The 15,444-nt window shown below is 43.1% G+C and overlaps 1 protein-coding gene and 1 long non-coding RNA gene across 2 annotated transcripts in view; one reads left to right on the top strand and one right to left on the bottom strand.

The window, feature by feature from the left end:
* The first annotated feature begins 1,387 nt into the window (after positions 1-1,387).
* LOC146970107 (uncharacterized) lies at positions 1,388-1,920 on the top strand. The gene is made up of 2 exons (XR_015037991.1): positions 1,388-1,575; positions 1,631-1,920. It is a non-coding gene; the product is annotated as an uncharacterized LOC146970107 (long non-coding RNA).
* Positions 1,921-1,999: 79 nt separating this feature from the next.
* Positions 2,000-15,444, bottom strand: part of LOC146970108 (zinc finger E-box-binding homeobox 1-like) — a 100,360-nt gene continuing 86,915 nt past the window's right edge. Inside the window, exons 5-9 of the mRNA XM_085803852.1 lie at positions 14,721-14,847; positions 12,436-12,905; positions 9,528-10,940; positions 8,072-8,252; positions 2,000-5,940 (exon numbers count right to left, since the gene is read on the bottom strand). Coding sequence (XP_085659978.1) covers positions 5,108-5,940; positions 8,072-8,252; positions 9,528-10,940; positions 12,436-12,905; positions 14,721-14,847 — 3,024 coding nt within the window. The 3' untranslated portion in view covers positions 2,000-5,107. The remainder of the gene's footprint in view (positions 5,941-8,071; positions 8,253-9,527; positions 10,941-12,435; positions 12,906-14,720; positions 14,848-15,444) is intronic.

Here is a 15,444-nt window from a genome sequence, read left to right on the forward strand (position 1 = left end):
ATTACTTATTTTAAAGTCTCTGTAATACAAATTTTATAAAAAACAAAACAAAAACAAACATATATATATAAATAATCATGGCCACATTTGAGAGTAAATATTTTGTAGAAGTAACATGGCTGCATACACTAATATCAAGTTCTGCAGTATACGTAAGCGACAACATTTACTTTAAACCGGCTTTAATATAGATTAATTCTTTTTTCTTAACAAAGATAATTTGCTCGTCTGTCTTTACTCATCCATAAATGCTATAGACATCTGGTTTCAACCAATTAATAGGAAATAGGAATGCATTTTATTTATTATTTTGCATTACAGAAAAAGGTCCACACTTGGTTTATATGGAATGACAGGGGTCCACTGTTGGCTGGTGCATGGAGTGACATACACACTCCATCATGTATGAATAAGAAAGAAATAAGCAAAAGTGATAATTCTTAAGATAATTTTTTTCAATCAAAACTTAACACAAACATTTTAAATAAAGTAGCACCAATAATGTTGTAATTATTTTTAAATGTAGGGTGTACTACTGCAACACATCTCTACAGTCTATTAATTTTTCCCCTACAAGAGTTGTATACTCCTTGACAGCATTGTTGTTATAGGAAAAATATTTGAATTAAAACTAAGGGTTTTAAGTCATTTTAATGTACTTGCATCATGAATCTGTATTTATAAGGAGTAAAAAACGGAAATTATCCTTTAAAGATCTGATGAATCTGTTTATTTTTTCTGAAAGCATTTATCTCTCTTGAAATTTAAATTCTGTATTTCCTGTCAATTGACATTATACTGACTATTTTTTACTGTTTTCTTGCTGAAACACTGTAACGTTCTTTAAAAAAGTGCTGCTATTATTATCATGATGATGAGGATATTGTTATGTGTTATATATATTACTATATATTACTTTCCACTCTGGATGTACACAAACTGTGTGTGTTTCTCCCTGTGTTTTCTCTGCTGTCACTGAATGAGAGCTTATGCTCGTGATGTGCACTGCAAAAACTCAAAATCTTACCAAGAATATTTATCTTATTTTTTAGTCAAAATGTCATTTCTAGTCAAAACAAATCTCATTATACTTAAAATAAGACTCATCACATTAAAAGTATGGCTTGTTTTTGACACTTTTTACTTCTTTCAAGCTTCAAGCTTCAAGTGACAATTATCTAAAAACAAGTAAATTTTTAGGTGATGAGTCCTATTTCAAGTGGAAAAAGATACATTTTGACTAGAAATTTAATATTTTGACAAGAAATAAGACAAACATTCTTGGAAAGATTTTGAGTTTTTGCAGTGAGTGGATGAAACTAAACCAAAACAAACTGAATCAGTCCTTCAGTTACTCGTCTGCATGATGAAACAGGAAGTGGAAGAAGTAACAGGAGCGACTCCGAGGTGCTTTCTTATATTTTATTGTGATGGGGAGTCATAAAAATGGAGCAAAAAACTAAAATAAAAACAATACAAAACGACAGTGGATTTACAAAGGGTGTGTAGAGGACAAACAATATGCAGCCTTCGACAGTACAATGGAACGAGTTGGCACACAACAGAAAACAAGGTGTCGGGTGTTTTTTTTGGAGAGTGGGGGGTCGAGGGTGAGGGGAAAGAGGAGGAGGGGGGGTCGAGCTAAATTTGGCTTCAAAATGAAAAAAAAAGGGAGGAGTAACGTCTTCATAGCAAGATCCTTCATCAAAACAGCGACGACTCATGCTTTAAAATCACAGAGGTTTAGAATTCAGTAGCTTCATAACGACGCAGAGCGGATGCACATGTAACAGTTTCTATTTCTCAATTCATTCCCGTCTTTTTTCTTTATTTTTTTTTTCTTCTTTTAGCTTAAAACAGAAGTCGTGTTTACAGAATACAGGTTTTTTATCTTTTTTTTTCATGTGTATTTTTTTTTTTTGTTAAAACAAACTTTCAGCTCCCAGAACCACACTTTGGGATTGATTTTTTTTTGTTGATGTTGATGTTGTAGTTGGTTTGTTTGTCTTGAGGTTATTTTTCATACTAAAATATATTATTGTATCAATTCAAACTACAGTAATGTACACTACAATGTGTAATAAATAACCATAAAAGAAAATATAAAAATAAGACACATAAATATAAAAAAGTCTTCTAAAAACTAAACAGGTACATTTTTTTAAATCTGTGAAAAGGGTTCTAATACTGCCATTGTTGAAAAAAACAAAAAAACAGAGGACACACACATGAAACAAAAGAAATGTAAAACAAACTAATACTATAAACACTGTTCGGTAAAAACCAACTGAAAACACTGGAGACCACATTCACTAACGTTTGTTACCTGAAGTGCGGGACAGCTTGCAACAACTTTTATTTCTTTCTGCTTTAAAAAAAAAAAGAAAAGAAAAGAAAAGTGCACGTCTGATAAAAACGGATGAATCGGTTCAGTCTATATACGCTTCACTGTAAAACTGATCTGGGCTCTGTGGGTGTTTTGCCCTTCAAATACTTAAAAACCTGCATCCACAGATCATCCTCTGCTTCTTTTGTCTTTTTCTAAAACACTTCTGTAAACATTTTAATACTTTTTTTTTACTTTCATGATGTAAAAGTACGACGTGTTAAACTTGCATTTCCAAAAAAAAAAAAAAGAACATTTCAGTGGGAAACTGATTATCTCAAGGTTACAAGGCATCAGCTCAGTCTGGACTGTGTCTCTGGTTTCAGTCCACACACATTTATCTGATCTAAACTTTGTGTTTTTGTGGGTTTTTTTAGATACTAAAGGACAATACATTAACTGAACAAGTTCATAACATCAAATACTCAAGTCTGACAGAACATGCACTGATTGATTTAATGATTTAATGACCACGAGGTTCATTTTACATTGATCTCCAACGTAGAGCTGAAGCTTCTTCGGTGTGAAGAAGATTTGCTGGTTCTACTATTATATTCACTTTTATTTGTGTATTTTCTGACCCTTCTCTGATTATAGCTGGTCCAAGTTGATGCTTTTGTGTCTTATTATCGATGTAAAGTGAAGATTTAGCTCGTGGACTGTCGGTTTAGAAAGAAATGAGACGTTCAAAGACAATCTGAATGTGCGTTTTTTTCCTCTCCTTTCTTTTCTCACATCTTGTAAACAAAACTATGAATCGGTTATGGAGGAAAAAATAAACAGGCAGAATTAACTAATGATGGCGATAATTATCCCGTCGTTTTTCCTTTTCATGTGTATATGTGTGTGTTTGTTTGTGTGTGTGTGTGTGGTTTCAAATACTGTTCAAGGCCTCAGAAATCTTTGCATTTAATTTCACAGGAACTGTCGTCGTTTCATCGACGTTTGCGACATAAATCTGCTGCTCTGTGCAAGTGAACAAACATTAGTCAATATGGGTCTTGTTGAAGTCAAAGTAACACAGGGACATAATACTGGCTACATGTGTGAAGAAGGAGGAAACGATAACACTGTTCAATGGCACTTTTAACAGCACACAGGTCTTGCATAAGGCTGGAGGCATCGGGGTGGAGCGGAGGGAAACGCGTTCCCAGCTCCTTGTTTTCACGGACAGTATGACTTCATACGTTCAGCTTTGTAACGACACGGAAAAAAACACTGACTTGAGAACTAAAAGCCAAAATAAGGAGAAGAGAAGCTCGGTAAGAAATGTGGCGCCTGTGTTGTTGGTTTTTGTTTTTTTGGTAACACTTTACTTGAATGGGTATTCAGAAGATCGACATAAAACTGTCATAACCATGACATAACACTGTCATAAACATCAATGAATACTTCTGACAGCTGTGGTTAAGTGTCATTCGGTAAGTTATGTCACTTTTGATACAAAGTTGACATTATTTGAGATGTTCCTTGTTATGAGAACTTGACATCATTTTTAAAGTTTGGCAATTGCTATCTGCTATGACAGTTTAAATTGTCTTTATGTCAAGTTGTCAGAACAAAAACATCTCAAACAATGTCAACTTTGCATCAAAAGTGACATAACTTACCGAATGACACTTAACGACAGCTGTCAGAAGTATTCATTGATGGTTATGACAGCTGTTCTGTCAATCTGATGAATACCTATTAAACTAAAGTGTTACCGTTTTTTTTTTTCAGGAAAACCACGGCCGAAGCCGGACGGGCGTCAGGAACCAGTCGTCAGTCGGTCAAGTCGTGCGTTTTCATCTTCACCCAGACGCTTCATTTCACTTCACTTTGCTTCACTTCGCTCCGCTTCGCCCGGTCCGGGCTGCAGGATGCTGCTGGCTTTGAGGTTGTGACTTCACCTTCCCTGATAGGACAGATTTGGTTATGGCGAACAGAAGCCACGTTTCTCATCCCAGACTCCCCATCCCATCCCATCCCATCCCTCCCTCCCCCGCTAAGAATACTTTGTTTTCCTTAAGGCTAACAGTCAAACTGAAAAGTAAAACCTAGCTAGCAAAGACTAATAACACTAACACGGACGACATCTGGCTAGCTAGTGTACATAGATAACACTGAAGGGCATAACAATGCATGAGGCATGTTTCCATAGGTAAACCAGGAATACTGTAGTGCAGAGGTTTTTGTTCGTAGAACTCAATAAAATACTGATTTAGGAAACTTCATTGGCAATAAAAAGGTATAGAAATCTTTCTCATCTTTACAGGTTAAAATGTTTCAAACAAGAACAAGATTAGTAACATTGACCAAATAAACACAGAACAAAAAAAAACTAAACAACCTGGGATGTCTCAGTAACAAGTCGTCTAACAAGTTGATGGGTGAGTTTTCGCTTTTTAAAATCTGTACTTCTATAAACAATTTTAACACTGATATTTAATTTTTCACAAGAAAAAAAAAAGAAAAAAAAAGAAAAGTCACTGTTTTTTTTTTTTTTTTTTTTTTTTTCTTTTTTCAAGTTCAGGCACACCTGGGTTTTTGTACACAGTAGTGGACCGTTAAAATCAGGCAACCGCCGTGACTTCCTTCTGATGGCGAGATGCCACCACGTTGTTGGTTTTTTTGTTTTGTTTTGTCTCAATGAACTCTTTGACTTTGAGGAGCGACACATCGGCACCGAGAGACGCTCCGTTCATTTCATTTCATTTCATTTCTGTATTTTATTTTATTTTACTTGGCGTTAGTCTCCAGCTCCTCTGTGGGCTCGGCGCCGTCCGACGTCTCCCTGATGCTATTATTATGGTCTGTATTTGCTTCACAGTCGTTTCCCGCCGCCTCTGTCTCTGCACCTGCTGCTGCTTCTTCTTCTTCTTCCTGCTGCTGCTCGGTGGTTTTCTCCCCCTCCCCCCCCTCCTCCCCCTCCTCCCCCTCCTCCACCTCCATGTGATCGTCCCCCAGCTCGATCTCCACCACGTCGCACACCAACTCCTTCTCCACCTTCTCCACCTCTTCCTCTTCCTCCTCCTCCTCCTCCTCCTCGTCTATGATCTCCTCCCCTATCATCTCCTCGTCTTCGTCCTCGTCCTCATCGTCAAAGTTTCCCTCGTAGATCTCGCACTCGCCGTCGTCCACCTGCACCACCCGGATGTCGTCCATGCACATGGCCTCTTCGTCCTCGTCCTCCTCCTCCTCCTCCTCCTCTTCCTCGCTCTCCCTCTCGTCTGAGTCCAGCTGTGAGGGGGGGGTGGTGGTGCGGCTGTCCGACTGTGGCCCGGCGCCGGGGCTGCCCAGGCTGCCCAGCTCCAGCTGCAGCCGGCGCGGCCCCGAGCCCGAGACCGAGCCCGAACCCGAGCCGCCGCCCGAGCCCGAGCCGGGCCCGTCCTTCTTGCAGTAGGAGTAGCGGTGGTTCATGTGCTGCGAGTACGAGCCCGAGTGGGAGAAACGCTTCCCGCACTTGTCGCACTGGTACGGCTTCTCGCCCGAGTGCAGCCGCGAGTGTTCGATCAGGTGGTGTTTGTGTTTGAAGGCCTTCTTGCAGATGTTGCACTCGTGAGGCCGTTTTCCTGCAGACGAGGAAAAAAAACAAAACAAGACAAGAGTCAGAAGAGACGTCAGAGGCTTCAGTCGCTGTGCCGGTCAGTCAGGGTGCTCATCAGTGCCATAATCCCAATAGTTTTAGGAGTAGGTTTGTTCATCGCTGCAAGCTATTTTTAGAACGGCGGAGCAGAGCCGTGAGCTGCTCAGAGCTACGCTACGGAGGCTCATTATGGGATTTCTTGGTTTCCTTCATCAAACTCATCAAATACACAATCCAACAACTCCACAACGCTCTGGTGGACAAGTTGTGAGCTGCACATTCACCACGCTATGAGATAATAACACAACGTTACCACACAGAGTTGTTTTAGAGGGAAATACAGAGACTGTTGATGAAAAACTGTCCCTGAAGGAATTGTTGAAGGAGTTGTTGGATTGTGTATTTGATGAGTTTGATGAAGGAAACCAAGAAATCCCATTAGCCTTAGTAGCTCTATTATATATAAATATATATATAATACTGTGAAAGTATCAAAGCCTCAGTCCATCTAAAATCTCAAATATGTTTTATTATTCAAATGGTCAGAAGTCTCTGATTGGCTGATTCTCTTAGCCAATCAGTCTCTTCTGATTAACTGGCTGACACAGACCTGTTGTTACTAGCTGAGAGAGGAGGATGGAAAACTACACTGAGATGTTTTTTGTTGTTGTTCTTGCATCATCACAGGAGAAGTGCGAAACCTGGGACCTTAAATCGTATTTAACTCCGTTAACAGGGAGGTGGAATTATGACTTAAGTGCCGTGAGGCTTTCGAGGCAATTAAGAACATTTTTCTCAGTATCACGTACTGTCTGTGTCTTCACAGCCTGATATCATCCCTCTGTGCCTCATAAATCTGCTGCGGTTTCTCAAAAAAAACTATAAAGACTTGGATGTGGTCACTGCACCCAGAGTGTCAGGTATCAGGACCAGGATCAGGTAGGAGAAATGTGTTGCTTTGTTTTTTATCCACAGGCTCAGATAGGAGTGTGTGTGGATGATGTCATGGCTGAAGCTACACACACACACACACACACACACACACACACACACACACACACCTGCAGCACAGTAGTACAGGTTTTTAATAAAAGCACATTCCTACATGAAGCACCGCTGCAGCTTCAGGGAGAAACTCTCATGTTCATTCACCTCAGGAGTCTCATCATGTGTGTTAACGGTGATGTCACCAGGCTGGTACATTTACTGGACCAGGTGTCCCGTTAAAGCTGCGATCACACACACACACACACACACACACACACACACACACACACACACACACACACACACACACACACACACACACACACACACACACACACACACACACACACACACACACACACTATGTCTTACGTGTTTAACAAGAGATGATGTCATGTGTAAAATCACAGCCTGGGAGTGTGAGTGTGTGAGTTAACGCAGCGGGAGAAAGAAAACAGAAGAAAAACAAACCAGATTTATTCAAATGATCTGTGAGTCACAGCAAACACCGGTGTTAAAGGGATAGTTCAACATTTTGGCAAATTGGCCCATTGCCATAATCCCTATAGTCACAGCAGTAGGTTCGTTACCTTTATTTGTCGGTGCAAGCTGTTTTTAGAACGGCGGAGCAGAGCCGTGAGCTGCTCAGAGCTACGCTACGGAGGCTCATTATGGGATTTCTTGGTTTCCCTCATCAAACTCATCAAATACACAATCCAACAACTCCACAACGCTCTGGTGGACAAGTTGTGACCTGCACATTCACCACGCTATGAGATAATAACACAACGTTACCACACAGAGTTGTTTTAGAGGGAAATGCAGAGACTGTTGATGAAAAACTGCTATCGTGGTGAATGTGCAGGTCACAACTTGTCCACCAGAGCGTTGTGGAGTTGTTGGATTGTGTATTTGATGAGTTTGATGATGAGGGAAACCAAGAAATCCCATAATGAGCCTCCGTAGCGTAGCTCTGAGCAGCTCACGGCTCTGCTCCGCCGTTCTAAAAACAGCTTGCACCGACAATTAAAGGTAACGAACCTACTGCTATGACTATAGGGATTATGGCAATGGGCCAATTTGCCAAAATGTTGAACTATCCCTTTAAAATGAGGGCGAGGCTTCTTCACCTGTGTGTTCGTATTTGTGCCTGAGCAGGGAGCTGCCCTTCTGGAAGACCTTGGAGCACAGATCGCAGGGGTAGACGCCGTTGTCCAGCCGCCGCTTCTTCATCAGCGCGGCCGCGTCCGAGTCCCCGGGCTCCTCGGCCGTGGACACGGCGTCGCTGCTGCTGTCAGAACGTTTCTCCTGCTGCGGAAGGAAAAAAGGAAAGAAACAAACTCAGAACCTGCTGGTGTGATGCCGTTCTGGGTTTCACGTGAACAGAAAACTGCATCATGTCGAAGCTCTGGTGTCTGTGTGTCATCAACAGTCACCATCTCCTCGGGAGCTTAGAAGCAATTAGAGTTCGTCTGCTCCGCTCTCACATCTCTGGGACCGAGTTCCCGTCTGCTGACGTTACTGTCGTGTTGCAGGCGCAGACGCACAACCCACAGCTTTCTCTTTTCTCTTTGAAATTTAAGTTTGTGTCTAAAACATAACAATAATCTATTTGCCAATAATGTAATGGGCCTAGTATTAATGAAAAACTTTTGACATTGTAATAACTGGAGCCAATAATGTAATAATATATGTATCACTATATATTTTTGTTCTTTTCAGGGTAGAAGATATCACAGTTGTGAAACATTTAAAGTTCTGTGTTTGTGTGTCTGTGTCTCATCTACACTCAGAAACAACCCCCTCCCATGCTTCATGATAATACGTTTTGCTCGGCCGTTTCTTGTTTGCAACCGGAGGAAGTAAGAATAGTAGGTTATCAACAACCTCCTTGTAACACAGTGACATCTTCTACCCTGAAAATAAAGAAAAATAAAGTGATACATATATTATTGCATTATACTGACCCTGTCAACGAATATTCTAAATTCAAATATATATTCAAATATATATTAAAAAAAACAGATATTCAAATGTGAAAATTAATATCTGAATGTGAAAAAAAAAAGCGGCTGCTTTGCAAGTGGGCGCACTGACTCGTCATAGGAGTCGCGCTTGCACAGTGTCACTCACTGCTGTAAGTCAAAGTGAGACGTGACAAAAGATGTGGCAGAGAGAAAAACCAATTGTAGTAGGAGAGAGTAAAGTAAACTTTTGTCTTTTAACAACGGATACGTCTCATTATTCATTCTTGTAAGAAAACCGACCGTTCAAGCCTCCGGTGTGAAGCCACAGTCGGTGTTATTACATTTAAAATGGTCAAAATGATCACGTTATTGGCCGTTGTTATGTTTCGGTTGCTACGCGACGTAAATTAACACTTTGATGATCAGTAAAGTTGTTGTCGGTTTGTCTGAGTTGTGTGTGTTTGTGGTGTTATTACATTTAAAATGGTCAAAATGATCACGTTATTGGCCGTTGTTATGTTTAGGTTGCTACGCGACGTAAATTAACACTTTGATGATCAGTAAAGTTGTTGTCGGTTTGTCTGAGTTGTGTGTGTTGTGTGTGTGTGGCGGTCTGAACCTTGTGGCCGTTGAGGACGACGGTCTTGGCCCCGGCGGCGTTGCCGTTGGCGGCGGCGGCGTAGGTGTAGGTGAGCTGGGGGATGAGGATGGTTCTCTTGGCGCCGAGGCAGCCCTGCCCGGCGATGGCCACCAGCGTGGGCAGCTGCGTCGCCGTGACGATGTTGACGGGCTGGCCGCCGGTCTGCGGCGCCGTGGCGACGTAGATGGTCTGACCCTCCTTCCTCAGGCAGGTGAGGTTGAGCGGCTGCTCCTGCTGCTTGGCCGGGCCCAACGCCGCCGCCGCCGCCGCCGCCATCTTGGTTTTCTTCAGCGCGGCTGCGAGGTGTTTGGGCAGCGACAGGTCCAGCGGCTCGGCCTGGGACTCGGCCGCCTCGGGGTCGTCCGGCTCGCTCTTAACGATCACCAGGTCGCCGGTGTTGAGGCCGAGCGCCGAGCCGTCTGCCGGCGAGGAGCTTCTGGATTCAGAGGCTCCGTCATCGTCGTCTTCCTCTCCGTTCTGATTCGACGCCTCTGAGCCGGAGTTCCTTTTCCTTTCAGTCTTTTTGGAAAACGCCGCGGCCGCCGTCCACTCGCGCTCGCGGCGCTTCCTGCCGCGGTTCTTCCCAGAGTTCATCTTGTTGAACCACTTCCCGATGACCTCGGCGGGGATGCTGACCGACTCGGAGATCTTGTCCAGCTCGTCCTGGCCGGGGTTGGCGTTGGAGGCGAAGTAGGTCTTGAGCAGCGCCACCAGGTCGTCGACGGGCGGGTCCTCCAGCGTGACGCCGGCCTCGCTCAGCAGCGCGGCGAAGGACGGGTCCAGAGCGGCCGAGTCCACGGCCTCGCCGTTGGCGGCTTTACGGTGCTGGAGCAGGTGCAGCGCCTCCAGGTGGTCGGGGCAGTCGTCGCAGAGTAAACACGCTGCCGCCGCGTTGGCTTTGGGCATCTGAGCTGCTGCGTCCGGCGTTCTGACCCGCTCCTTTTCTGTCCGTGTCGCCGCCGGCAACGCCTTCGCCTTCACCGGCGCCACCGCCTCCGTCTCCACCTCGGTGACGGGCAGCGCCTCCGGCTCGGCCTTCACCAGGCTGAGGTCGGCCGCCTGCGGGGTGGCGGGTTTGTCCGTCTTACTGGCGGTCGGCGCTGCTGCTGCTGCTGCCGTGGCAACGCTGGTCACAGTGGGCGGCGCCGGAGGAGGAGGGTTGCTCTTGACGACGAGCGACGTGGGCTGTGTGGCGGCGGTTGTAGCGGCGGCGGCGGGGCTGATGCTGTAGTTGATGATGATCTTGGTGGTGCCGTCGTGGTCGACGAAGGCCGGCAGGCTGATGATCTGCTGCTGCGGCGGCTGCACCACGATGCCCGGCTGCTTCCCCGGCGCCACCACGCGGTTGGCCGAGCCCAGGACCTGACGCAGCACGTTGCCGTCCATCGCCACCTTGGATACGGAAAAGGCAGATGTGCACGTGTTAAGATATGGCAGTATGGGTATATGAAGATATGATATACTGTACAAGTGGAGTATAAATAGAACGTATGGTAGTATGAGCGTGTAGGAATGTGGGTATAAATGGGTATGAAGGTATGTACATATAAATGTATATGTATGAGTGTGTGTGTTTATATATACAGCTCTGGAAAAAATAAAGAGACCACTCCAAAATGTTGTTAAAGCAGAAGTAAGTGATATTTTTGTGTTAATATAAGTCTTAAATAGTTGTATCTTCCGACAGCAATCACTTCTATAGAGTGTTTGGTCTGAAACACGGGTCTGTCAGTCACTCTGCTCTGCTCTGAGCCCAGGAGAAAACTTTCCTTGTATCCTACAACCTTTATCCAATGAGGAGAGAGAACGGCATGAAGGGGCAGTCCTCTCTGTGTGTGCAGCCAAGGGATGCGCGTGAATGTGGTGACGTAGGGACGAGGACTGTTATGGTGCGTTCAAGGCAGCCCGTAACTCGTGTTTTTCCGACCTGTGAAGTGGTACCAGTTCGATCTGGTACGAGTTCACGGGTCAGAAGTTACGAGTGGCCGTTATAGTGACTTTCACAGGTAAAACAGGTCGGAGAAACACGAGTGGGTTGCCTGGAACGCTACAAAGTCGTAAGTCGTGACTTGAAGCTGTAATTTACGGTTTCAAAAGCCTGCCTGGAACGCAGCATTAGCCAAAACCACCGGATCGCTTACTTCTGCTTTAATAAATCAGCTTCTCTACATGTGGCAGCCATCGATTCCAGTGTCTATTGAACTCCAACACAAGCACCTCACTCTATTAATGAGGAACACTGCTGCGATTAAAAATTGGGATTATTCCACCAATGTTGATTTCTAAATTCTTTCTAAGTTTAAAAAGTAATGTTGTGTTGTTTTAAAATGAATATGAACTCGTTTTCTTTGCATTATACATTATACTGTTGCCATTTTCTGCAAATAAATAAATGCTCTACATGACAATATTTTTATTTCCAATTTGGGAGAAATTTTGTCAGTAGGTTATAGAATGAAACAAAACTGTTCATTTTACTCAAACACAAACCTATGAACAGTAAAACTAGAGGAACTGATCATTTTGAAGTGGTCTCTTCATTTTTTCCAGAGCTATATATATAAGTATATATATAAGTATTGTGTATAGGAATGATAAGATAGTATAGGATATGAAAATATGGATCTATAATATAATATAAAGAGTATATATGGCTGTAGTAAAGGTGCTGATATGTAATCGAGGAGTGAGGAAGCAAAAAACCTCACCATGGTAACTGGTTTGTTTTTTGTTGTTTTGTTTTATTTTGTTTTTATTTTTTGTTTATGAACTGATGTTTTTATTTTTTGGTTTTATTGTATTCTGAATATATGTATATATGTATAAAATATATGTTATTTCTGTAGTTTTGCTGCAGCTGATGTGGATGTGAATAATAAAAACCAACCTTCAGCACGTTCTGCAGGTCGTTGAGGTTGATGCTGATGGGCGACATCAGCCCGACCGTGGGCACTACCATGGCGACGCCCTGAGGCAGCGTGGCGGCCGTAGCCGTGGCGACGGCCGGCTGCGCGGCGACGCCCCCGTTCACCACGCCGTTGGTCCCGGCCGAGGTGGCGGGCGCGGCCGCGGCCATCGCGGGTTTACACTCGTACTCCACAGGTTCAGACTTGATCTGCGTGACGGGCAGCTGCTCCTGCAGAGGTTTACTCTCCGTCTTGTCCTTCAGGATCATCCGCGCCGGAGCGATGGCCACCGGCCCCGTCTGGGCGCTGGGGGGCGGCGGCTTGATGGACGTCCGGGCGACGCCGTTGGGGGGCGCGGCGCCCACGCACTTCTTACTGCTGATGTGGGAGCTGTAGGAGCCTGAGTGGGAGAATCGCTTCTTACAGTTGGAGCACTCGTACGGTTTCTCTCCTGAAAGACAAACCACAAACGTGTTAAAGGAGCCGGTCGACTACGACTGTTTATGTTGTTTTAAAAATGTAAAATAAAGGAAGTTATTTAAACAGCGGCATCGTGCAGAGGTTTGAGCATCCCCGCTCAAAATGTCTGTTTCTGTGAACAGTTCAGCAGGTGGAAGATGAAATGATTAATGCTAAATATAACTTGTGTTTTAATCTGAAATTTGCAGCTGTGTTTATTTATTCATGGTACCTATTCAATGTATTATCCACTGTATTTGTATCATTGCATTTATTGTGTTCAGTATATTTTATTCTATTCTAAAACCTGACCAGGGACAGAGACTGCTAATTAGCTGAAGCTAGACGTCTCATATGCATCACATTTTCCCATTTTTTGTGGCCATGTTGTATGTATCGTCCCTGTTAAAGGGATAGTTCAACATTTTGGCAAATTGGCCCATTGCCATAATCGCTATAGTCATAGCAGTAGGTTCATTACCTTTAATTGTAGGTGTAAGCTATTTTCAGTACGGCGGAGCGCAGCAGCTGGCTGCTCAGAGCTACGCTATGGAGGCTAACGGAATTTCTTGGTTTCCCTCATTAAACTCATCAAATTCAACATCCCAAAACTCCACAGCGCTTTTGTAGACAAGTTGTGACCTGCACAACCACCACGCTATGAGATAATGACGGAACGATACGAAACGGAGCCGTTTTCGAGGTAAATACAGGGTAAATACGGAGACTGCTTGCTGAAAAAACTGTCCCTGAACGCAACGCGCATCAGCGGTTTTGTATGAATTTACCTCGAAAACGGCTCCGTTTCGTATCGTTCCGTCATTATCTCATAGCGTGGTGGTTGTGCAGGTCACAACTTGTCTACAAAAGCGCTGTGGAGTTTTGGGATTTTGTATTTGATGAGTTTAATGAGGGAAACCAAGAAATTCCCTTAGCCTCCATAGTGTAGCTCTGAGCAGCCAGCTGCTGCGCTCCGCTGTACTAAAAATAGCTTACACCTACAATTAAAGGTAACGAACCTACTGCTATGACTATAGCAATTATGGCAATGGGCCAATTTGCCAAAATGTTGAACTATCCCTTTAAATAAACACTAAAATAAAAAAATAAGATAAATGATCTCCAAAAGGCATAAAGTTAAACATGAAACACTCTTTTGCAACATTTTGATCAATGTCAGTGTTTTATTTTTGTTTTCTATAGTTTTAGAGTGAAAAGGGGAAACAAAGCAGCAGCCTGCAAAAGAAATGGAAACCCAGGAGACTGGAGCTCTCAGATAAGATATTTACTATTTACACACTGGGATAGTTTCCAAAGGGGGGGGCTACCAGCTACTAACTATGCAGGGCGGCATTTTCCTTTTTTGTCATTTAGAAAATGTAAAAAATGAAAATAAAAACAAAAATTATATTGTTTAAAATGTAAAGGGAATGTGTCATCTGTAACTTTATGCCTTTTGGAGATCATTTGATCTTCCACTTGCTGAACTGTTCACATCTACTGTACAGAAACTTTGACCAGAGGTGCACAAACTTTTGCATGACACTGCATATACATATATATACTGTATATACTGTATATATGTATATTTAGAGATAATCTGTATACTATATTGAAGATCTTAAATATCTGGAGCTGAGTGGAGCTCTGATACCAACTGAGTCCAGTTCTTAAACGATTGTCACCAAAACAAGACGTGAGCAGCCTGGAGATTTGAACAGCAGCTTAGATTGTGCCAAGCTGTGTGTGTGTGTGTGTGTGTGTGTGTGTGTGTGTCTGTGTGGCAGTTGCCGTGCCAACAGCTCACCGCTGTGAATGCGCAGGTGCTCTTTCAGGTGGTGCTTGTACTTGAAGGCCTTGGAGCACTCGGTGCACTTGAACTTGCGTGTCCCACCTGTTCCTCCTGATCCTCCTGTCGACTGCGAGACGTGAAGCTGAGAAAAAAAGAAAAAAAAGAAGAGAAAAGTGATGAGTAACTACGGCAAGAGAGAGGGTCACATGACTCACTGATCAGCTGATACGACGTGGGAAGCTTCTAGTTATCTGCTGTTAGTAAAAACTGTTCTCTGAACCTTTAAAAACACTGAATATTTACATTTCCTTCAGTCGTGCCGTCGGCCAAAGGTTTAAACTGATCATTGATTATCTATACAGAGACAAAGTGTTTTACTTTTCCCCACAGGGTAAAGCTAAATGTTGGATTTGGAGGATAAAATAAATAGTTCTTGTCATATGTCTAAAATATTTTTCCCTTTTTTATTTTTTTTAACCCTTCTGCCAGTTTGTTTGCACAATGCACTTGTTGGTAAAAAAAAACCTAAAAAAATGTCCATTTTCTACATTCTCAGGGTCACTAATTTTTCTTGTATTATTATTATGGTCACACTTACTGTATGTCAACATATTACCATTCATTTGCCCCTATTGGAAACTGAGAATATTACATGAAATCAAAAATGGACCAATGACATAACCTGGTAGAAGACATTAAAAACCGCAATTTTGAAGTGTTATGTTTAGAATGAAAGCTG

Source organism: Trachurus japonicus, chromosome 17 (genome assembly GCF_045865225.1).
Source record: "Trachurus japonicus isolate A0001 chromosome 17, Traja_1.0".
Lineage (NCBI taxonomy): Eukaryota > Metazoa > Chordata > Actinopteri > Carangiformes > Carangidae > Trachurus > Trachurus japonicus.